Source organism: Petromyzon marinus, chromosome 36 (assembly GCF_048934315.1).
Source record: "Petromyzon marinus isolate PM22_M1 ecotype Great Lakes invasive population chromosome 36, UKy_Petmar_22M1.pri1.0, whole genome shotgun sequence".
Classification (NCBI taxonomy): Eukaryota; Metazoa; Chordata; class Hyperoartia; order Petromyzontiformes; family Petromyzontidae; genus Petromyzon; species Petromyzon marinus.
This window is the reverse complement of record NC_133702.1, coordinates 6,707,825-6,731,360: the sequence shown is the minus strand read 5'-3', so window position 1 is coordinate 6,731,360 and position 23,536 is coordinate 6,707,825. Positions and strand designations below refer to the sequence as shown.

The 23,536-nt window shown below is 40.5% G+C and overlaps 2 protein-coding genes across 2 annotated transcripts in view; one reads left to right on the top strand and one right to left on the bottom strand.

Moving 5' to 3' along the window:
- The window catches only part of LOC116949353 (voltage-dependent L-type calcium channel subunit alpha-1D), a 226,318-nt gene extending 218,490 nt beyond the window's left edge, over positions 1-7,828 (bottom strand). The window contains exon 1 of the mRNA XM_032966575.2: positions 7,465-7,828. The gene's annotated coding sequence lies outside the window, so the exon portion shown is untranslated. The remainder of the gene's footprint in view (positions 1-7,464) is intronic.
- Positions 5,608-22,307, top strand: LOC116949354 (mRNA-decapping enzyme 1B). The gene is made up of 11 exons (XM_032966576.2): positions 5,608-5,785; positions 7,212-7,252; positions 9,321-9,448; positions 12,223-12,289; positions 13,385-13,493; positions 14,918-15,016; positions 17,811-18,131; positions 18,860-19,471; positions 19,622-19,678; positions 20,313-20,498; positions 21,500-22,307. The coding sequence occupies exons 1-11, from the start codon at positions 5,657-5,659 to the stop codon at positions 21,572-21,574; spliced, it is 1,824 nt and encodes a 607-aa protein (XP_032822467.2). The 5' UTR covers positions 5,608-5,656; the 3' UTR covers positions 21,575-22,307.
- Positions 22,308-23,536: the final 1,229 nt, after the last annotated feature.

Genomic DNA, 23,536 nt, shown 5'->3' with positions numbered 1-23,536 from the left:
AGCTGCAACACGTGTAGCAGCTGCTACACGTGTAGTAGTAGCTACACGTGTAGTAGTAGCTACACGTGTAGTAGTAGCTACACGTGCTACGGGCCCCGCACTTTCAAGAGCTCCGCGCTAAACGCTTTCAAGCTATCAATTCCGATTCAATGATTCTGCACTTGCTCTTACTATAGCACTATACTGCCTTCGACTTACATGAACGGGTGTTTAAGGTTAGCGATTTGCCGTATTATCTGGCTGTATAGCAAATTAAACAATACAATTACTTTACTATGCAAGTTAAAATAAGTGTGTTTTCCATCTTTATGCGTTTGTTTTTATTTAGGGCCCCTTAACATCTGCTGCAGGACCCGCACTAGCTTCATCCGGCACTGGTTTGTTGGTGGGAAGACCCGGGGGTAGTTAAGATATCACACTCACCACTGATGTGAGACGTATAAGTTAGGTTTAATCTCCGGATAGCATAGTGTGCTAACCACTGCACCACCACTCACAGCATGTTTTTTTTGTTGTTATAAGGCGGTGTTGGTGACAAAGGCGGTGACCTTCTTTGGTTCTTTCGGTAAAGTCACGTGGAATGAGACTAAAATAATAAAATAAAACAATAAAATTCTCGCGACGTTTCGGCCACAACACAAGTGGCCTTCTTCAGGTGAAAGGAGCAAACCTGTCGGGACTGTCGGGACTACTCATTTGGAGCTCTGTAGTCCCGACAGGTTTGCTCCTTTCACCTGAAGAAGGCCACTTGTGTTGTGGCCGAAACGTCGTGAGAATTGTATTGTTTTATTTTATTATTTTATTCTCATTCTACGGTGACTTTACCGAAAGAACCAAAGAAGATGAATCCTTGCAGTCACGAAAGCTTTAAATCGAAAAGGCGGTGACGTTTGTTTTGCTTGCGGGAGTGCACGTCTCACATGAGATATGCGTTGCCTGTATACGTGCCGTGTAACGTGGGGGGTCGCATGCGGTACATTTGGTGACGGGAGTGTAAACACTAGAAACGTAAAGTCACGTAAATATGAAGAAAAAAAATCTAAATAAATTAACTGAAAATAAACAAATAAAGTTAAATAAAAATAATGAATTGACAATAAAATAAAACCACGCCTGATGAAGACCGCTTGTGTTGCGATCGAAACGTCGTGGGTTTTTTGCTTTTATTGTTTTCAACGTATTATTTTTATTTCTCTTTTTTACTTTATGTTTAAATCTCTTGTTGCTGAACATTTAAAGTTGGCTTTGAATTTATATTCACAGCATTCTCGCTAAACTTTCATTAAAAATGTTTGTTCTTGTTTTGATGTTATGTTTGAAATACGAATACAATGTAAATGCACGTCTTAAATATGGAGTGTTTGCTAACTAACCATCAGCAACTCGTATTAGCCCTATCCCTAACCAAAACCAACTGGTTAACCAGCTATGGTAGTGTGTGAGATTTGAATACTGTTCCCGCATTGCACTGAATGGGGCCCCCAGGGTACATGGTAGGCTCTTGCTCATTACGTAAGGCCAGCAGCATTTATTTCATAATCCACTCTCTGCCAATGAGACTCAAAAACGTCCAAGCAGGTCAACAATTTACCCGCTTCAATAAAAAAAAACTGGCACAAAAAGCCCAAAGGCTGATTGATCTAAATATAGTTTGATTTTATTATTCACCGCTGAAACAGCTGCTTTGCCTTGACGTTATGTTATTATCCGCAAAGCGCTAAAGCAACACATTTTGGAGTGCCATCCCACTTACCCGAATGACCATTTCCCTGAATCCGTACCCCTCCTCTGGTGTTCTGCCCTGACCCACCACTGCCGTTTTCTTCTGTTTTGGTATTTCCAGCAGCTTCAATGGCCACTGTTCTAACGGTTAGTGTCCATTCAACACATATACATCCGGGTAACTAGATAATTGCGTAATTCTTGAATGTTGTATACATTTTCAAGAGAATAATGTGCAACGTAAGAGATGATGATGGCTCGGGAAGGCCTTCATCGGGCAGTAGATGGACCATGGCTGCTGATGATGATGATGGGAGTGATTTTGACAGCTACGACAATGATAGGGAAGATAATATACACCTGTAAGCCAGAACCTTGGGAGGAAAGCATTGGTGATTTATTAAGATTGCTTTTTTAAAATCCCAAACTTACTGGGTTTGCTCGCTGCGCAACATTTACTCAGACCGTAAGTAAATAGAAACACTGCAGGGTTGCCATGTCCCCTGCAGGTCATCCCGTGCATTCAACAGCATCCCATTTCACTCCCACGGGGACACTTCACTTGACACATGCTCTAAAATGTAAATCCCAAACAGTTAACCGGCCAGGATAATGGGGGAGCGTTGAGCAATGTCCCCGTGGAATATCCCGTGCTCTTTAATGCACGTCTCCAGTGCGATGCAATTACATTTAAGGGTGTTATCACTGAGAGATGGATCATGCGTCGTTGCATTCATTTCACATGGGGTAAATGCATTGCATTTCAATTCCGCAGGTGCGCTCACATACACCCATTGTGCGCCGTAATGTGATTGCTAATGATGATAAGTTTTAGCGGGGATTGCATTGTTGAAAATGAATGTGCCATTCTTAGTGTTGATTTGAAAATATATACGTTCGTAATTTTTTTTGTGTGAGAAATGTTATTCGAAATGGATGGGATCGTTGGGGATTTGATAAATGTTTCACGTTATTCAAATTCTCAGTATTTTCGGATGCTAAGCAATACAACGCTTCAACAGATGCTCTGTTGTAGGTTTTATAATAAAGCCATACTTAGGAGTCTATTGTTGAAAAGCTTTAACTTGTCCTGCACACACAGATACACACAAACTGAAATGCATATATATACAGATGCACAAACACTCAATGACAAACATACCCCATGTTGCCCTACAAACTCTTTGGGCAATTGCTATTTGCGAGCACCTATTAAATCCAGAATGCCACTTGAGTGGATAATGTGGCCTTTGTTCTCCATAGTGCTGAGTTGTACATACCACACTAGGTATGCATTTAAGGCTGAGCTGACCTAAGGGAGGCCTCAGACACATTGAGATATCACTTGCCACTTATATTAGCCACAGCCAGGCCTTGCACCACCATTCTGATACGAACACACATACATGCGGAAATACACAGAAATCAATGAGTTTGGAAGTCATAACACGTAATATATACGTTATTTAACCGTATCATACTATTTTTTCTGTATTGTTTTGAATGGTCAATTGATGAATGTTTGACTTAAAAAAAATACACACGCAGTAACACCCATTCATCCGCCAAGGACCCAGACTTCTACCCACTGAGCTCCAATCTCACCTAACCAAAATGACCTGCCCAGAGAGGCCAACTAAGCAAAGAGTTTGACCACCTGCTCGGGAACTAAATATAATTAACTGCATTTACGTTTCATGTAAATTTGTAAATAATGTGCGTAAAGATTGTATAGTAGCCGACACATATCCATGGAGTTGCCATGGTCTGCCATTGCCTAGCAATAGGCCAGCAAAATGAATGTGTGTTATGCAGCGCTGCAATTGGCCAATAAGTCCAGCCGAATGTGTGGCCAATTGTTTTTTTCATTAAATATTAGTTGATCACTACCATCAGTATCGATGGCGTTTAAAATAATGCGTTTTCAATTACCCTTCATCAGCCATTTGCAAACTATATTCTGTTGTGCTTTTTATAATAGTTTGAATTAATGACAAATCTCTCTTCTTCATCATCTCTTGTGATTTCAGATAATTATAATCCGTACTCTTTGCTGTTTACCTTGCCACAACTTTTAGTGAACTGCCCATTATTATTCTCATATATGATTTAAAGTGGCTCCATCCATTTAATGATTGTGCTTCTTTGGAATTTGAATATGTTGCTTAGATTTTGTCTAATTTATCCTGACCCATAGATTACTGATGATAACTGTCTTGTTTGTCATTTTAAAAGTAGGTTTTTGGAGCCAATACAATGACCGATTATTTTAGTTAGCGATAGCCCACGTGGTTGTCTATGCTGTATCTTGCATCGGGCCAGATTATGTGATCACTGTGTTGAATTTTATGAGGACAGAGACGTCTTGACTATCTGAGGTCTGTCCATTCGAATCAAAACGCTGCCATCGCACACAATGCAGGGGACAAAAAAATCGAACAAAAGCAATTGTATACGCGCAGCAGCTTAAAAAAAAACAATTGGGTATTAAATTGACCAATCTAGCAGCCCAGATTGGTACATAGAGGACTTGGTGAGCTGAGAAGAAAGAAATAATTGCTTACATTTTAATAGTGTCAAGCTTTTCTATAATAGGGGGACAGATAATAATGAATGACTGAAATTCTGAATCACTTCAGCCATCAGGCATAGAGTTTTAGGATTCAAGAGTACTTATAATCTACAGGCCCAGCTATATTATTACGGTTCTTGAGGTTACTACATTCCATGATGATGCAGTATTATACCAAATCTATGAAGAAATTAACGAACTTCCAGATGATGGCAAAGTGCCTTCAATGCAAAAAGATGGTAAATAGAGATTATATTCTATTCTTACATGTGGAAATATGTTCAGGAGCTAAAAAAGGCGCCACGATTTTAAAATGTTAACTACCTCGCCTGGTAAACTGGAGGTCGTGGGTTCGATCCCGACCCTGACGCTTGCATATTTGGAGTTTGCGTGTTCTCCCTGTGGTCACGTCCATTTTTCTTAGGGTCCTCCGGTTTTTCCCTAAACATTTAGAATCAACATCACGCGTTTAGAGTATTTGGCTGCTATAAATTTCCACACGATGAGCCGATTTGTTCAGCTATCAATTGTGGCAAGGTCACTTCTGAAAAAGAGCTATTTAGCTCAGTGAGCCTTACCTGGTCAAATAAAAAGTTTAGTTTATTAAATGCTAGTCAAGTTCTGGTAGCCACAAGAGGACGTTAGGAGAGATTTGTACGCATGTATGTTGAACGTCTTTTGCACCGTACGTAGGCAACCATGCTAATCGGATGTAGCCATCAAGAGATAAAAGGATGGTTGGTAGATTTGTCATTGAAGTGTTGAACAGGAGATAGGGGTATATCCTCGTTTGCATACAACAGTGACATGAAGATTTCTGTAATAAGCAAAGTCTGCAAATTAACATTTTAGGAGCCCCAATGGACAAATTAGAAATGAAACTGAATTTATGATAATGGGCAAATACCATTTCTGGAGGTGTGGTGTGACGTGACCTCGTGGAAGCAACAATGCAGGTATTGTACTTTATAATCATAATATTTATACTGGAGGAATCCGATGAGCTATAAAGCTATTTTCCACATGTTTAGGATCTATCGTAAACAAAACGCATCGACATTTAGTGTCCAGGCCCGATTTTCGGAAATGTATGCCAAAGTCCTAAAAAATATCCGAAATAGTTGTAAAAGTTCATCACATCCAATATCTGACATATGAGACTCATCCCTAATTACACGCCAGAGCGTGACGATTACGTGCGGTGTGACGTCAGATCGATTATTTGTTTACGCTCGCGATGACGTCAACCAGGCGACGCGCGTTCTCGTTATGACGTCGGGGGAGAAGAGGGGGGGACAATCACAATAAATCGACGTCACGCGGATCGTGTGATGACGTCACAGCGACTCTTAAAAGACAAAGATGGCCACGGACAGGGTGAGGGGCATCAGTCTGGCGGCACTGCAGCAACGCGACCCGTACGTCTCGGGCATCGTGGACGTGGCCAGCCAGGTCGCGCTCTACAGTTACAACACGGCCTCCAACGAGTGGGTGAGTTCGCCGAGGCGGTGACGAGCGAGGAGCGGGAGGAGTGTTGCGAGGGCTTGGGGCCAAGTCTCTCGGGGTTGACGGAGAAGCCTCGGTCTTGCCTAGGCTGCTCGCCCAGGTTCGAGGGAGGCTCCCCCCCCCACCCCCCGGAGAGGCCCGGCGCGCCACGAGCACCGTAACTGCATAACGGCAGTGCGCATCGCTTTGCGTGCGTTGTGGGTTGCTGTCTCATCGACATTGTCACTGACCAGCGTGGTGAAGTATGGTCAGCGTCCCCCTCCCACCACCTCTTCTGCCGGCAATCACCGACACTTCTAAACTCTGCTGTCTCCGTGATAATAAAGTGTAACGTCTATATTGAGAAGCATCGGTGAAGTTGACGTTGTACTTCTGTGAGCCCACCGCTCATTAACAAACCCGCACAGACCAACGTGGTGAAGTATGGTCAGATACGCGCCACCATCCGCACTGCGTAGGAAGGCCCTCATCCAGCAGTAGATTAACAAAAAAAGGATATACTGTAGTAGAGTTAGTGCAGTACAATGTTACTGTATTAAGCGTACAAATTTGACCACATGTTAGGTCGCGGTCTTTCACGTTTCAGAGGTCGATAAAGTGAGTACTGTTTTGTGGAAAGTCAGCGGTGACTCATGTGGATCGGCTCGACTCTACCACAGGAATTTGGAATTTACACCACTGGCCTCAGAGCCTTAAACTGACATTGAGCAGTGTGACTGGCTTTCTTAACGCCTAAGGTCGGTGGCGAAGCTGTAACATGTTAGTGCTATATTGCCCCATTGCAGTTTGTTCAAAAAGTCTTGCAATTACAGATAATGCGGCGCATGGGGGGGGGGGGTCTTTATCCAACAGAGAATGACAGCGGCTGATGATAATATTGAACATTACGCGCTACAGACAAGACTGTCGTGACATTAAAACGCATCGTGACAAAAGCAAAAGTAATTGTCAAGTCCGCTATATACTTGTGACACGCCTGCAACGTGAAATTAAAGATGGGATATTTGACATGAGCAATACAAACTAAACAAAAATCAACTTAGTGCTGATACCGTGCTTATTATGCCGACCAAAAACTGTGTAACGCAGTTTTTTTTATTTATGGTTACGTACAACATTTGACTGGAACGTAGTCCGTTAATACGTCGATATGTACAGTATTTCACAGACTGCATTGATGATTTTGTAATGGAGGATAGAAAAAGTATAGCGAATCCGTGAAGCATACTTATACTAGAATGGATATAAAATTAGAAGCACAATAAGGTTTGCAGCTTCATGTGAGCCATAAATTCGTATAATTGCTGGCATTTATGAAAGTCACTTTTCTGCCATGAAGATGCTTGTTTAAAATGTTGTACAGCAAAAGTGTATTGTTTCACCACAAGATGCCATTTTCCTCGCTGTTTAGGAGAAAACTGAAGTTGAAGGTACATTATTTGTATATGCCAGGTAAGTCGTTACCTTCACAAAACCCATTATGACAACATTTAACCGTAGGCCATCGCTTTAACACATATGCAACAAATGTTCATGTTTACACCGTTCTTTTAGGGTAAAGTGTTTTTGTTAAGTGGACAGTATAAGACTTGAAAAAAATACAAGGCTGAAGATATTATTGTTACACGGGTAATGTAATCTGTTTCATTGTTGAATGTTCTTACCTTACAATGGAGAGCATGTTGCCTTTAACAGCGCTTTTGCCAGTTGCAGTGACGCATTTTCCAGTTGTAATGCTGATCAGTTGTATCAACGACTTTCTTTAGTTGCTCGCGAACACATTGTCTGTTTTTTTCTCTCTAATAATTCCTTTGCTTGCAGTGACATACGACTTTTGCGGTGTAAAAAAAAAAATACTCTTTACCGAAGTTCTCACGAGAAGATGCCCCTTAATTCAGTAATGAAGATGGCCTTCACTAGAATTCCCTCGTTTTCAGTGAGATTTTAAATCGCACTAGAGCAAGCCAGTAGTGAAGGTCACGTTACAGCGGGGCAGGCTTAAAATCTTAATAGGCTTCCCAATTAGCATTCAGGACAGTGGAACCGGATCTGATTTCCCAGCCAGCCTGGCGATTGAGCAGAGAATATTTGTTACTCGTTTTTTTGAGAGAGTCTTTGAAATAATTTGTAGGGCTTAAAAGTGGATTAATTTAAACATTTAGTTTTTTATTGTTTTTGTCGAGTGCCCTAATTCCTGTCGAAGTAGCTGAAATGTTTTGATAAGTACATATTCGGTCAATAGTTGTCATTTTAGCAATTTCGTGTATGGGTTTAATTACATTATATTGATTTAAATTTGAAGAACATATTTATAGTTTTATTTCTTTAGAAAAGTATGCAGGTTAGATAAATGTTTGTCGCCTGATGATGCTAGTTGTAATTAGCGGCGAGATATCGCAATCAAATTGTAAATGCTGTGGATTTACTCTCCAGCACACAGGTGTGATGTACTAGTAACGATTTAGCATGTTCTGTTTACATGACACACCGTACTAATTGGCTGTGTCGGGTGGTGGCGGACTTAACGACACGCATTTATATTTACGCGCTTTAGCCCAAAATAAACCTCCATTAAGATAAATGCACGCGAAAAGAAATGTAAAAAAAGACATGACAACACATGGGCTGTACATTTGTAGTGATAATTAGTCATGTGTTTGTAAAGCACAATGCTGGTTATATTTTCGTCTAGTACGTTTGTTGGTGGTTGCATTGTTAAATGGATTTGTTATAGTACAGTGCGTTGCAGAGTTACTCTATGTTTTAAAGTATATAATCCAATTACAATGAATCTTATTTGCACAAGCAATCTGTTCTCAATTATGATGGGTTCCTTTAGCTGCTTTATGTAGCTGTATAACATGGGGGTAAATGCCAATGGGGCCAAGCTCCATGAACATACTAATGATAAATAGGAATGCCTTGAAATATATTTGTTTATCTTAATTTATTTGGTTATAACAAAGGATGATTATAATTTTGATTACGCACATTGAATCTTCAAGACATTGAAAACCATGAGTTGAATATGCTTGGAGTGAATAATATGGACATTTGAAGTTCAATAAAATTATCGTAGTCACTGTACATTTTGGGCATATCACAGCAGTTCTATATATATACATTTAATCAACTATATTATTTTGGTGGAGTCGTGGCACGGTGGTGCTCTGCTATGAACCCGTTGACTTAAGTTCCATTCCCAACCATGGCTAGCATAATTGCCAAGTAATATCTGCACTGTTACTGCCCCTCATTTCACCAACCAACTATTGTGGTGAAGTATGGTCAACTCCCCATGACCAACACGTCGTGGGAATTACCTCGCTGTATAATATGAACATCCCTCAACACATTTATTTGAGTGACAGGTTATAAGAATGAAAGTATATAATACGATTAACAGTGTTTTTGGCCTCGTCAATTTGAATGATGACCATTGATCATTTAGAAAAGTTCTACACCCGGCCTGCTATGTTATTTTTCATTTGTATAACGCGTGGGTGTAAATCTGTCACAGGTCTGCATCCCCTCACAATGGCTTTACAATAATGAACAGGCTGAGCATGGACAACCTGATCCAGCCCATCACAAAAGATCTGGACTTCAAGCTGCAGGATCCTTTCCTGCTTTACAGGATTGCAGACTGTAAGCATCTGTCCTGAGTGCATCTTAAATCCCGCGGTGAACAGGGACACACGACGCGTGCGTCATCCTTGGCTGGTTCAGTGGGTCAAATGTTTATATAACGGGCAGGTATTCGTTTATTTATACGAGGAAGGCACGAATTGGAACACATGGTACTCTGCTCACTAGTCTCATACAGAGTGAACTTCATTGTATAGATCTTGTTTGAGTGGACATGAACCACAGATAAATCAAAAGCTGTATCTTAATTGGTGGCTCAACTGCAGCGTAGACATGTGAAGGTTCATCCGTTCACGAGTTCAAATCGATGTTTACACTCATGGCGCATCAAATTGTAATGTAATAATTGACCATTTACGATTTGTGTAACTGATATGTTTATTTTACTTTCATGTGACAAATGTAATGAAACAACCAAACTGGAACAAAGAAAATTATTTATAAATGAGACCGCACAAACCAAAAAAATATTGGAACAAATTTGAGTGAATTTGTCATGTTTCGTCCAATTGCTAGGGTAGGTTTGGCCTATATCATTAAATTATTTATGCACTTTTAAGCGTTAAACAAAAAAAATATATCGGTGGCTTTCTGTTATTACTTTCTATGCAATCCTCATTGTGCTCTCTGATAAGGATGGTCAATTTACTTACATACAGGAACCTCTCTTTAAGTTCATCGATAATTTACACGGTGCAGTAAAGTGTTTTAATACCTACATGCACTGTGATTGTGTGTAGATGTGCATCATGCACATCCTATGTAGTAGTATATTGTGTGTAGGAAGTCCTACGTCTTAATGAGATTTTTTGAAGATGAGTTGACTTGGCTGCAGCTGTGTGCCTAAGCACGTGTATTTTTAGACACTTTGTGGAATGTAACTTCAAAAGACACCCCGTTCTTCTTTCTAATGTTCACTGATTTATTTGCATTGCTTTCAAGTGCAGCTAAAATCAGTTGATTTAACTACATTAATTACAATTTAACCCAGTGTGATATCCATTCATAGTTTTACATTGTGTAACTTATTCAGAATGGAGGTTGCTTTTTGGATCCTTTCGACAAGCATATCGGACGTATAAACCAAATGAACAGCATGACTCAGGAAAACAAATAACATTTCATGTAATTTCTTATCTAAGCAGAAATGTGAATATGTAATGTAGGCAAGTGTTTACCTCTGTTATGCTCCAAACCAAGAGTATTATCTTCCAGCAGTCTGTGTGTTTTTTCGATTATGTTCGAAAGGTAAACATTTTGATCTTCCAACATTGTGTCGCAGTACAGATTTAAATAGCGCACGCTAAATCTACGAATGCTCATATTTGAAGTTATTGCCGTGATACTGAATGCTTTAGTTGTCGGCATATATTGAGATGAATCGTAGCATCCCAGAACAAGCAAAACCTGTTGGCATTAAAAATGAAAAAAAAAAATCCACGTAGCACCACTTTCTTTGGCGTAGAGTCCACTTGTGAAGGTCTTCCATCAGTAGCAGTCACATCAGCGGAGTTAAGCACAAGCAGTATCCTTCACGTTTCATTTTACTCTTGTTTACACTGCCCCCCAGTTGTGCACCCTTCACGGAAGAATTGAAACACTTGAAGCATCCATGTCGCACAGAAGAATTGAAACACTTGAAGCATCCACGTCGGAATCTTTGTATATCACCTGTTATGAATGATACACCGGTGTTCCAGTATCATCGAGGTTTAATTCTTTTGCACTCCACTTCCATTGAATAACTCCTGTGCCTGACGTCCATTGTACTCATTGTGTTACATATTACTTGAGCTGCGGTCAGTCCCCTTTTTAACGTCGGGAGGCTTGAGTAGACGTTCAGCGATAGTTGATGACTGACGGTAATTTGTGGTGCCAGGGTTTGGGAGATGGTTGTGTTGTAATGCAACGTGATCCCAAACAGCCCAACTCCAAAAAAGGCAAAGCCATTTGGACCAATTGATCACAGTCAATAGAATGGAAACTCCAAAATTATTTGTTATCTCACTCACACACACCATTAATATGCATTTGCTCGTGTGTTCATAAGCACTGGGAAGCATTGATTTTAATGTCTTGTTAAAGTTTTGATGTTTGAAAAGAACAACCTTTGTAACAGAATGTACATTTACTGAAACTTTGGATTTCGAATCGAATGGTGCTTTTTACAAATGTATTTTAAAGCCTCTTACATGTATGTTTACAGCTGATAAATGTATGTCAACACAAGCAAACGTAACTGGTCATTTTACAAACCGAAGTTCGTACATTAAGTAAAAGTAAAGCCCTCAATTGAAAAAAAAACAAATGCCCTGCAAATCCTTGGTGTTTGTTTTGTTAACAGTGAGCACTTCATAATATTCATAATAAAGGTTAAACTGAGTGAGCACTTGTTCAAATATGGCTTCGACAAAAGCAACAATAACAATGGGGATTTAGGCAGTGTGCTGCCTGCAACTAAAAATAAATTTGCAGGCACGTTGGCTGGCACATAGTTGCTGTGGCTGGGTGGTATTAAAAGATATATTCAGCTCAAGGACAGATGTATCTTCTGAGAAAAAAAAATGTTGGTGATTGAAGGTTGAATTTTTTTTTATGTATGTCATGTGTGACTGTCAAAGGTCACCCGAAGCCAACACATTTGTAATCAATGGGTTCAATGTGTTATTGGGTTTTGATGTAGAGATTTTAGTTTTTTTAGGAAAATTCACACTGAAAAAATGCTCTTTATAGGCCATTTAATATCATTTGTTTGTTCTAACTTTGTGATACAGTATCCATACATGGCATCTGGTTCTATGACAAGAATGACTGCCTTCGGATTGCAAATTTGATGACCGAGTAAGTGAACGTTTAATTCCAGCTGCAACTTATTTATTTTCCTACTCTGTCCATTACCCTTTGTGATGGATAATGCATGAAATGCCTGTTAATAGTGAAGTAAGCTCATGCAAATAAATCCGAGTCCTAATTATACAATTCTAAAAAGCAAATGACGAATGACACGTGTACTGTGTGTTTGTATTTTTAGCTGTGTACTTTTTTAGGTAATTTCTCAAGTATTTTGTTAATGTTGTACATTACAAAGCATCACATTTATTATCTAAAATGGTTCGATGTATTTGTTTATGAATTTATACCTTGAATGTCTAATGTGAGAAATTATATTTTACCGAAGCACAAATTTCAACAGATTGGAAGCACATTTACACTGCACACAGTTATTTTTTTGAAATATGATGCAAACATGTGCTTTGGGATAAACTTTGTCACGTTAATAGAACATTTGACTATATGATTGCAGAGTGGCTCTATGTCTATCAAAGCTGATTGAGTGTGTGGGGTGTTATTAACTCTTCCCCTTACCAAGCCAGCTCCTAACAAAATTCACGACAGAAGAACATTCCTGATCAGCTCAATCACCCGTACACATCAATGAGACCACATCACACCAATACTCCCAATCATTTGACTAGCTCCAAATCTAATTTGGGAAACATTTTGAAACAGCACTTTCGTTTTCAACATCCCCCGTGATCTCGCCCCTGCCAATCTCCCCTCCTCCACCCCTTCCGTCATCTCACCTCCACACACTTTCTGCTCCAGCAACAAGGCTTTCTGTCAAAGCCCAGTTTCTTTGCTGCCCTCAGTCTGGGATTCCCTTCCCCATATTCATCTGTGCTGTCGACTCCCTGACCCTGTTGAAGTCCAGGCTTAATACCCTTGGTTTTTTCATCTGCTTATGACTGCGTCTTTTTCTACCGATAAAATAAATATGCCCACTTTTTGTACAGCATTCTGAGATGTCATATTTAGACACTACACATATTAAATAGTATTAGTATATGGAAATGGTCACACAGTCAATATTTTTTCTGCACTATAAATGTGCAATGGAAATCGATTGTGCATGTCCTTGCTCTGTCCACAATGCAGGCTAGCTCAAAAATCAAGTGGGAAAAGCACAGAAAGTCGTGAAGCATGCACAGAGAAAGCTGTTAATATCCTGGAGATGCTGAACCGAGCACGGGAGGTGTACCAGCAGGTCAGCACACATGACACACAAACTAGTTGCCAATCATATTCTTAGTTTTTTCGGTAAAGTCACGTTGAAGAGAAACAACAAAATAATAAAATATATATAAAACAATAAAAAATTATCACGACGTTTCGACCATAACTCAAACGGTCATCTTCAAACCAACACACCTGAAGATGACCGTTTGAGTTATGGTCGAAACGTCGTGAGATTTTTTTTATTGTTTTATATATATTTTATTATTTTGTTGTTTCTCTTCAACGTGACTTTACCGAAAAAACTAAGAATATGAATTACTGCAGTCACGAAAGCTTTAAATCAAAATTTAGTTGCCAATCATCAAGTTCTCTTAAATACGGTCCTCTGATAGGCGGCGCAGAGGTCAGAGCACTAAACTGGCACTGCTGAGCTGGCTTCAAGTCCCGGCAGCCACCTGTGATTAAACGTAGGTACTACGGTGGCGACGTGTTAACTACATCGCCTAGTATACTGGAGCTCTCGTGGGTTCAATTCTGACGCTAAGGCCTGTATTTGGAGTTTGCATGTTCTCCCTGTGGTGTGGATTTTTTTTTTTCCCGAGTCCTCTGGTTTTTCCCTCTAAATTTAGAAACATGCGTTTAGAGTGTTTGGCTGCTATAAATATCCACATGATAAGCTACTTTTCTGAGCTATCATTTGTGGCCAGGTCGCTTCTGAAAAAGAGATATACAAAGCACAGTGGGCCTTACCTGGTAAAATAAATATAAATTTTGATTTAAAGCTATCGTGACTGCAGGGATTCATATTCTTGGTTATTTCGGTAAAGTCACGTAGAAGGGAAACAATAAAAATATAAAACAATACAATTCTCACGATGTTTCGACTGCAACACAAGCAATCATCATCAGGTGTGAAACCACAGCAAGAAAATTTGAAAAAAGTGGCGGTTTTTTTAACGTTAGCACCACGGAGAGCAATTTGGCCGTTATTCAGGTGGACGAGTCCATCTATGTTCAGAACATAGATGGACGAGTCCATCTATGTTCAGAACATAGATGGACGAGTCCATCTATGTTCCGAACATATGTCTCTCTAAGAGCGGGTGGGGATTTGCTGCCCCCTAATGTGTGGACCAGAAGTCACTTGAAGGGATATCCGGTATCTCCGTGATATCCACTTCCCTGGGCCAATCTCTTAACATGAAGGGATACGTTACTTTGCTAGAGATACGAATGGATGCTTCGTCTCAAGACACGGCATCGGTCGCACAATTGTAAACAAAAATTGGGGTAAAGACAAACATTACACAATACACTTGTGTTTGGTCATCATCAGCCATCATCTTGTTGAATACAAATAGGGTAATTTGCAGCATTTTAATTCAAATATATTTCTTTGTCAACCTTGCCTCTGGATATTTTTGATATATTTTTGTTCTCATTGATTCACAGACGAGACCGGGACAGGAAACAAATGCAGCCGGTGCCCCTGGCACCACAGAGATACTCGCCGTTGCCCCAATGACAAGTTTGACGCATCAACAAGTGGCAGTATGTCTTGAGCATTGCACATACAGTGAGGGGAAAAAAGTATTTGATCCTCTGCTGATTTTGTACGTTTGCCCACTGACAAAGAAATTATCAGTCTATAATTTGAATGGTAGTTTTATTTGAACAGTGAGAGACAGAATAACAACAACAAAATCCAGAAAAATGCATGTCAAAATTTTTATAAATTGATGTGCATTTTAATGAGGGAAATAAGTATTTGAGCCCTCTGCAAAACATGACTTAGTACTTGGTGGCAAAACCCTTGTTGGCAATCACAGAGGTGAGACGTTTCTTGTAGTTGGCCACCAGGTTTGCACACATCTCAGGAGGGATTTTGTCCCACTCCTCTTTGCAGATCTTCTCCAAGTCATTAAGGTTTCGAGGCTGACGTTTGGCAACTCGAACCTTCAGCTCCCTCCACAGATTTTCTATGGGATTAAGGTCTGGAGACTGGCTAGGCCACTCCAGGACCTTAATGTGCTTCTTCTTGAGCCACTCCTTTGTTGCCTTGGTCGTGTGTTTTGGGTCATTGTCATGCTGGAATACCCATCCACGACCCATTTTCAATGCCCTGGCTGAGGGAAGGAGGTTCTCACCCAAGGTTTGACGGCACATGGCCCCGTCCATCATCCCTTTGATGCGGTGAAGTTGTCCTGTCCCCTTAGCAGAAAAACACCCCCAAAGCATAATGTTTCCACCTCCATGTTTGACGTTGGGGATGGTGTTCTTGGGGTCATAGGCAGTATTCCTCCTCCTCCAAACACGGCGAGTTGAGTTGATGCCAAAGAGCTCCATTTTGGTCTCATCTGACCACAACACTTTCACCCAGTTGTCCTCTGAATCATTCAGATGTTCATTGGCAAACTTCAGACGGGCATGTATATGTGCTTTCTTGAGCAGGGGGACCTTGCGGGCGCTGCAGGATTTCAGTCCTTCACGGCGTAGTGCGTTACCAATTGTTTTCTTGGTGACTATGGTCCCAGCTGCCTTGAGATCATTGACAAGATCCTCCCGTGTAGTTCTGGGCTGATTCCTCACCGTTCTCATGATCATTGCAACTCCACGAGGTGAGATCTTGCATGGAGCCCCAGGCCAAGGGAGATTGACAGTTCTTTTGTGTTTCTTCCATTTGAAAATAATCGCACCAACTGTTGTCACCTTCTCACCAAGCTGCTTGGCAATGGTCTTGTGGCCCATTCCAGCCTTGTATAGGTCCACAATCTTGTCCCTGATATTCTTGGAGAGCTCTTTGGTCTTGGCCATGGTGGAGAGTTTGGAATCTGATTGATTGCTTCTGTGGACAGGTGTCTTTTATACAGGTAAGCTGAGATTAGGAGCACTCCCTTTCAGAGTGTGCTCCTAATCTCAGCTTGTTAACTGTATAAAAGACACCTGGGAGCCAGAAATCTTTATGATTGAGAGGGGGTCAAATACTTATTTCTCTCATTAAAATGCAAATCAATTTATAACATTTTTGACATGCGTTTTTCCGGATTTTCTTGTTGTTATTCTGTCTCTCACTGTTCAAATAAACCTACCATTAAAATTATAGACTGATCATTTCTTTGTCAGTGGGCAAACGTACAAAATCAGCAGGGAATCACATACTTTTTTCCCTCACTGTACATAGCCACACATGTACATATTGCATTATGAGACCTCCTTTGCCAGTAACAAGATATAAAAGGGTAAAAACCTATTACTATCTGGCACAAAAACTGACACCTTTATACAAGGGATCATGTTTGCAATAACCACAACACAAGTAGTCAAAATGCAAACAAAAAAGACAACTCTGATAATATGTTTAACACGTAGGCTTTCGCGACCAATATTCATAATAAAGGTTTTTGGGTTAGATCGCGTTTATTTATAAATGTGTCGTAACCCTCCACCACCCGACACGGCCAATCAGCAAAAAAAAAGTGTCACGTTGACAAAAGACAAATAATTCACTACTTTAGTAATAATTCACTACTTTAGTAGTGAATTATTTAATAATAATTCACTACTTTAGTAGTGAATTATTACTATAAATAAACGCGATCTAACCCAAAAACCTTTATTCTGATAATATGCACTGTCCTTGAATTTGATTGGTCCACACCCGAAACAGCTTTTCTTAGAGCCCAGTCTCCAATGGTGTTGCCAGATAAAAGGGTAAAAACCTATTACTATATCTTGTTACTGGCAAAGGAGTGCTTACCCCGAGCTCTCAATACTCTGATGGTGCGCTGTTTTTGGTCCAACACCATTGGATACTGGGCTCTAAGAAAAGCCGTCTCGGGTGTGGACCAATCAAATTCAAGGACAGTGCATATTATCAGAGTTGTCTTTTTTGTTTGCATTTTGACTACTTGTGTTGTGGTTATTGCAAACATGATCCCTTGTATAAAGGTGTCAGTTTTTGTGCCAGATAAAAGGGTAAAAACCTATTACTATGTACATATTGGACTGAAAATATATTCCCTATGTACTTCTTGTTATTTATGTTTAGAGAAAACAGTAATACATGTATTTTAAGTATCCCGTTTTTTTAAACGAATACAAAACAGATAAAAGCCAATTTTCACATCTATACGAGCTATACGTTCGAGACTTGCGCCGTGCCACTTCCATGAGCAACACCGCTTGTCACTTCAAAACAACCCACGGTGTGCCATTCTCACTTGAAATTGTAACGGTGTCAGTTTTTTTTTGTTACAGTGGCTGCAAACACGTGCCATTTTATCATTCTGGAGAGAAGTTAATCGGTCAGAAAAAGTAAATAATCAACTCAAAACCAATTTCACAGAATCCCCCAGAGGACTCCTGCAACAGACGGCTGAGCGTGGCGGCGCTGCTTGGTACATGCGCACAGACGGACGGTGGATGCAACGCCGCCCCTTGTGACTCCGTGTCCCAGGGGACCAAGTCTTCCTGCAAACTGGCAGTGGCGCGGGCCCTATCCTACGAGCAGGCTGCACCCTCGCAGCATACGACAGCTGGAGAGAGACATGGCTTCCAGCAGGTGGCGCCGCAGGCCCACTTGCCGTACGCCGATGCGTCTGTCCACGAGCCGCCGCCGCCGCCGCCGCCGCCACACCCTGAGGGCCGGTGTCAGTTGCCCGCACAGGTGACCATATAACGAAAGCACGGGCCAGGCGTATATACTGAAGTAATATTAATAATAAAGAGAGAAAATCCTCGCAAAGTCTCTTAACGAGTAACATGAAGTATGGTCAATGCAGTGCCCATGGACCCCAGTGTTGGGAAGCCTTCATCCAGCAGTGCATTGATAAAGGGCTGTACATTCTAAATTATTAATAGTTTTTATACTGCTACCAAGTCTGAGTCATTGAGTGTCAAGTGCTTTCATTTGTAACCATTCACCCCCTCCTCACGAATGAATAAATTGTTGCCGCTTAGTGTTGGAATTAATTAAAAAATATATATTTTTTATGTGAATGTCGCGCCGCTACTGGCTGCAGCGTTCACGTTAATTGATCACAAACTGTACATACATGAGGAAAGTAAGAACAGATTTTTACCCGTGAATTGTTACATGTCTATTCTGCAAGAGGTATAGAGGGATGGTCCTGTTAATGTGGTTTCGCAAATCAAATAGTGAAGCGAGTTGATGGCAGATATAACATTATTACAATTTCATTATGCACAAATTAACCAGGACCATGATATACCTAACATTAACAACTTTACTGTTTGATTTAATGCATTTATTGCTTTTAATATAATTACAAGCTGCCATTATGAATGTTCCCTAGACTCAAACCACCTGATTCCTAAGATGTGTAATTTCTTGGAACATTTTAATTCCCAGTATCCCTTTATTATTTATTGCAGGTTCACCAGTGCCTGCCGTATGTGGTTGAGTGCAATAAAGACAGGGGCGAGAATGAGCAGCTGCTGCAGAAGCTGCACGGCAACCGCATTCCCGCGAAGCAGGGGGCCGCAATGCCCATCGTTCAAAGCTGCCCAGATTTCGGCAGCCCGGTGACAGCTCGGCAGATGCCGCCCAGCACCGCAGACTCGGGCGCTGCCACGGGCCAGGTTTGGCACAACGTCAGGCTGCCCCACGCGCCCGCCATGCAACCGGGAAGCTGCTTTGTTCCGCAAGCAGGTGGCCCAGAATTCCAGGGCGCACCTCATCTGAGGAGCGCGCTGCAGCCCGCCGATTTGCACGTGGTTTTGAAGAGCGGACAGACTCCGGGCACGGTGCCGCAGGGGAACGGATTTCAGCCAGTGGCTGGGCTCGTGCAGTCGAACACAGAGCCACCTCTCTTTGACTTGCTGCAGAAACTGCAGATAGTTAAACCGGAGCCGCAGCATCAGCACCAACAGCAGCACCAACAGAAGCACCAGCACCAACAGCAGCACCAACAGCAGCACCAGCAGCAACCTGGACATACCGGTTGCAGTGAAACACAAGGGCCCATAGTGACGCTTTTGTCACAGGTGAGCATTGAAATTGCCAGTGTGCAGTATTGTGTGCGATGTGATGCATTGAGGAGTGGAGAAGTTGAGTCTTTGAGGTTTTTGTCTTGTGTTTAGTGAATCTAGTGTTGCCGTATTATGCAAAGTTGTGCTGTGTGGTGTACTTTACAGGAGGATTTGAAAAAGTTGCCAAAAAGTGATCGTGAAAACCTCACATTACCATTTCCTGTGAGTTTATTATACTGCTTTAGAGTTCACTGCATTGCTGTTGTAAAGGTTACGTGATGTTAATAGAAAGCATTGACATTACTAACGTGACATTCTTTACAATTCAGGGCATCAGTTCCATATGAAAGCTACATTACAAATAATGTTTAATATCAGGTATTCATCATGGGATGAGTAAATAAATAAATGCACGAATAAGCAAATGGAGACGAATGCGTAGAAGTATAGGGATGGGCATATACTTAGATTAAGATTAATACCCTACATGGTTGAATGAAGTTGGTTGATGAAATAGATAAAAGTATAGTGGGCATAATCATTACATCTAGTTAATGAGCTTACCAGGGCATATACCTACATCTTTTGTAATTTAATCTACAGCCATTTTTCTTTGCCTCAGTTGGTAGCATACAAGTCGCACAGCATTGACACAAAATTAATGTGACAAATTATACACTGGGGGCAGAACCAATATACATCTTGATTGTCATGCGAGGGTGCATTTGATTAAGTATGTTGTGTAACGGCTTGTTACGTATTTCAGTATTTGCATGTTTCCAAGCATATGCAGTGGTTGTAACGATGCCTGTTACCCATAGCTGTGTGTCTTCATATGAGGCTCATCCCACCACAGCACATAACTGGGACGATGGCGGCCGGAGTCCTGCTTTCACCGCAGACATTTCAGCAGTCCTCCGTGAAATTGTCAGCGCCCAATGCTCCCATTGCACAAGGCATGCCTCCCCAGATGGCCCACGAGACTTCTCATGTTGTCGTGAGCAGGTCCCACCTGCAGGAAACCCTTATTCACCTGCTCAAGGTATTGGCGCTTCAAGGCGTTTGTCTCAAAGGATGCTTGAGTAAATGTCCAGAACTATGTTGAGTATTGCAATAAATAACCATTTAATATGTAACCCCCATCAGTGTGATTTTGATATAGAAAAAATAGTGGATTAAATGGGACTCTACACTGGCATTCATGTAAACAAAATTTTCCTTATTGTAGCTTGATGGAAAATGTGTTCCATGATCAAAAGAACCCCGCTCCCTTCTACAATTACACATTGGAAGAATAGGTATTTTTTGTTTTGCCCTCTTGATGGTTTGAAGAAAAGTTAAATGTATTGTGGAATAAAGCTTGAACATTATCACGGGCCATGCCATTATTGACTGGCATTTGAAACTCACTGATGTAGGTTACATATTGAAAGTCTATATTGAAATACCATCGCATAAGCTAAAATCAAGTTATTGTAATAACAAGGTAGTGACGAATATGTTAATTTATTTCACAATGCAAATTACATTAAAGTACAGTACACCATTACATTACAATGGGTATTAATTGAGCATGAATATGATACAGTTGAGCATTTTAATATGTTCAATGCAGCAATAGATTATTTAAAACTTGACAAGTATTCAGCCTCAGTAATTAACACACACATCCCACATTGATTATCTCTAAAAGATTAACATTGATATCAAATCATTACCACATTATATGAAGCGAACTAAAGAATGCTATAATTTAGTTCTAAAATACTATTGCGTTCTTTTAACTGTACTAATAGGGTTTTTCCCCTTTTTTCTGGCAACAAAACTGACTCCTTTTGCAAGGAATCATGTTTACATTAACCACAATACTTGCAGTCAAATGGAAATAAAAAACAATACTCTGATAATTTATGCATTGTCCTTGAAACTCATTGGTCCACACTAGAGACAGCTTTTCTTAGAGCCTAGTCTCATATGGTGATCGACCAAATGACGCCAACTGCTTTACCATATTGTATTGTTTTCATTCTCTTGTTTCCCCAGAACGATAATGAATTCCTCAATGTCATCTATGAAGCATACCTGGAAAGTTCAAGAAAAGCCTCTCTCAATCTTTAATTCATCATTGCCTCGAAATTAGTGAAACTGGAAGTAAAATGGCACTGTGATGTAGAAATTACTTGTACTTAAGGAAAGACAGTTATCACATCATTATTTTAGTTCTCCGTTCTTAATACTCAATGTTCAGCCTCAAGCTTTCTGACATTTTTTAGATGTAGCAAGCTGTTTATTTTGTACATGAGGTAATCTTATGGACAAAGTGAGATATAGCATTTATTAATTTGTCTTTACTGAATAAAATGTTTTAAACCTGTTTCAGCATTCCCTATGGCGTTATAATTTACAAGTAAATAATTGTATGAATTTCACTACTTTTGTAGATGGAAATTTGCAGAAATGTTTTACTATTTTTATCCTAAGTTTTGAAGATCGTGTGTTTTTATTTACGGATTGTTGGAAGCTCATGTATATTTGTACTTTTATACTGTGATTTCAAAGCTACCTGGATTATTGAAAGAATGATAATGAATTAATCTCATTGTAACAGGAGAGTTTTGCAGTATGTTTGGGAAAGTATTAACGAATTTGGAGAGTATTAAAATTTGAGCTGTTTCAATCAACTTAGTTATTGTGACTGGCAAACGTTATCACATCCTCTTGCATATGCAGTGCACAGTATAATTGTATTGGTCCTCACGGGCTTTCTGACTTCCACGAGCACATGGAAATCTGTGTATCTTGTTCAAAACTTGTACGGCACAGACATTTGAAATAAAACATTCAAACTGCATTATTCAATCGCATGTGTTTTTTTAAAATTTTGCTCTTGTAAATATTTATTCCCATGTACATTACTCTAGATTTACAACAACGTGTATGCAAAAAGATAATGAGCCTAATAACCATTTGTGTTAGAGAAGAGTAAATCCTTGAGTGAATGGTCAGTGGTATAATGCAGTGCAAGTTTATCGCGTTTTGTTTCTGGAGAGAAGGCATGAGACGCTAAAGGAGGCCGTGGAAGAGATGGAGAGATTAAAATCACACTACTGGGCAAAAGCCCAGTAGTTTGATTTTAGAGGCTGATAACATCTAAATCTGCGTTTTCAATCGAGTTCTTTAATGCATCACAGCTATTATGAACACATTGATCGGGCGTCTTCAAGCCTCGAATGCTAACTACTGACTGCAATTAAAACGCGAGTAAGAAGCTGACCCACCAAATGAACTGGTGAACACAATCTCAACAGGATTTTCTCTTCATTCTGGCACGGCCGTTATGTATCTCATGGACCACTCATAAAAGCCACCCTTATCAATAACCAGTGCTTCTGTAAATGAAAACAGCTTCTAGCGAACGTTTTAATGACATTCCCAATAGTACTTAATCTTCAATTCCATGTTCACAAAAGAGTAAAATATATTCTGTCAGTCTCAAAGACATTGGACTGGTCCCAACTTTTTGGGTCTCAGAAGGGCCAGGTGTGGTAGACAAATACTGTACCGCTAAATTACCATGTTATTGGTAAGTGCGCTCTCTAAACCATGGGCCATCGGCGCAAAAAAACATGTTATGCTTGTTGCTGGTTAACATTGACAAGATAGCACCTACCGATGGCATCTGTTAAAGCATCAGCCATAGTGAATCAATTTCTGGAAAAAATGAGAACCAGCTTCAACTGTGCATACTGCACCATTACGACCATGGTGGGTTGGTAAAGTGTGGGGGGAGGGGGGCATAGAAGTACTGCACAACAATGGTATTTGCGGCACTGCCCTCTGCAGCCCACCACGTTGCCCGGCACAGCTCTATAAAAACCTATCCATAATGTGGTGGTCACCCATCTTTGCATCATACCTGTAAACCCCTTATCAGTGCCCACCTTATTACAGACCAATTCCGACCTTATTGGTAACCCCCCCCCCCCTGCCCTTATAAATCTCAACGTCCATCCGACAAAGTCTCATCACAAGGGAGAAAGACAAACAAAGAAACTTTTTTTTGCCCGTATTGAAACGGCT

Coding starts and splice junctions, on each gene's coding strand:
- LOC116949354 (XM_032966576.2), top strand. CDS start 5,657: ATGGCCACGGACAGGGTGAGGGGCATCAGTCTGGCGGCACTGCAGCAA. Junction 18,132..18,859: donor GGTGTCAGTTGCCCGCACAG/GTGACCATATAA, acceptor TATTTATTGCAG/GTTCACCAGTGCCTGCCGTA. Junction 20,499..21,499: donor CCCTTATTCACCTGCTCAAG/GTATTGGCGCTT, acceptor TTGTTTCCCCAG/AACGATAATGAATTCCTCAA.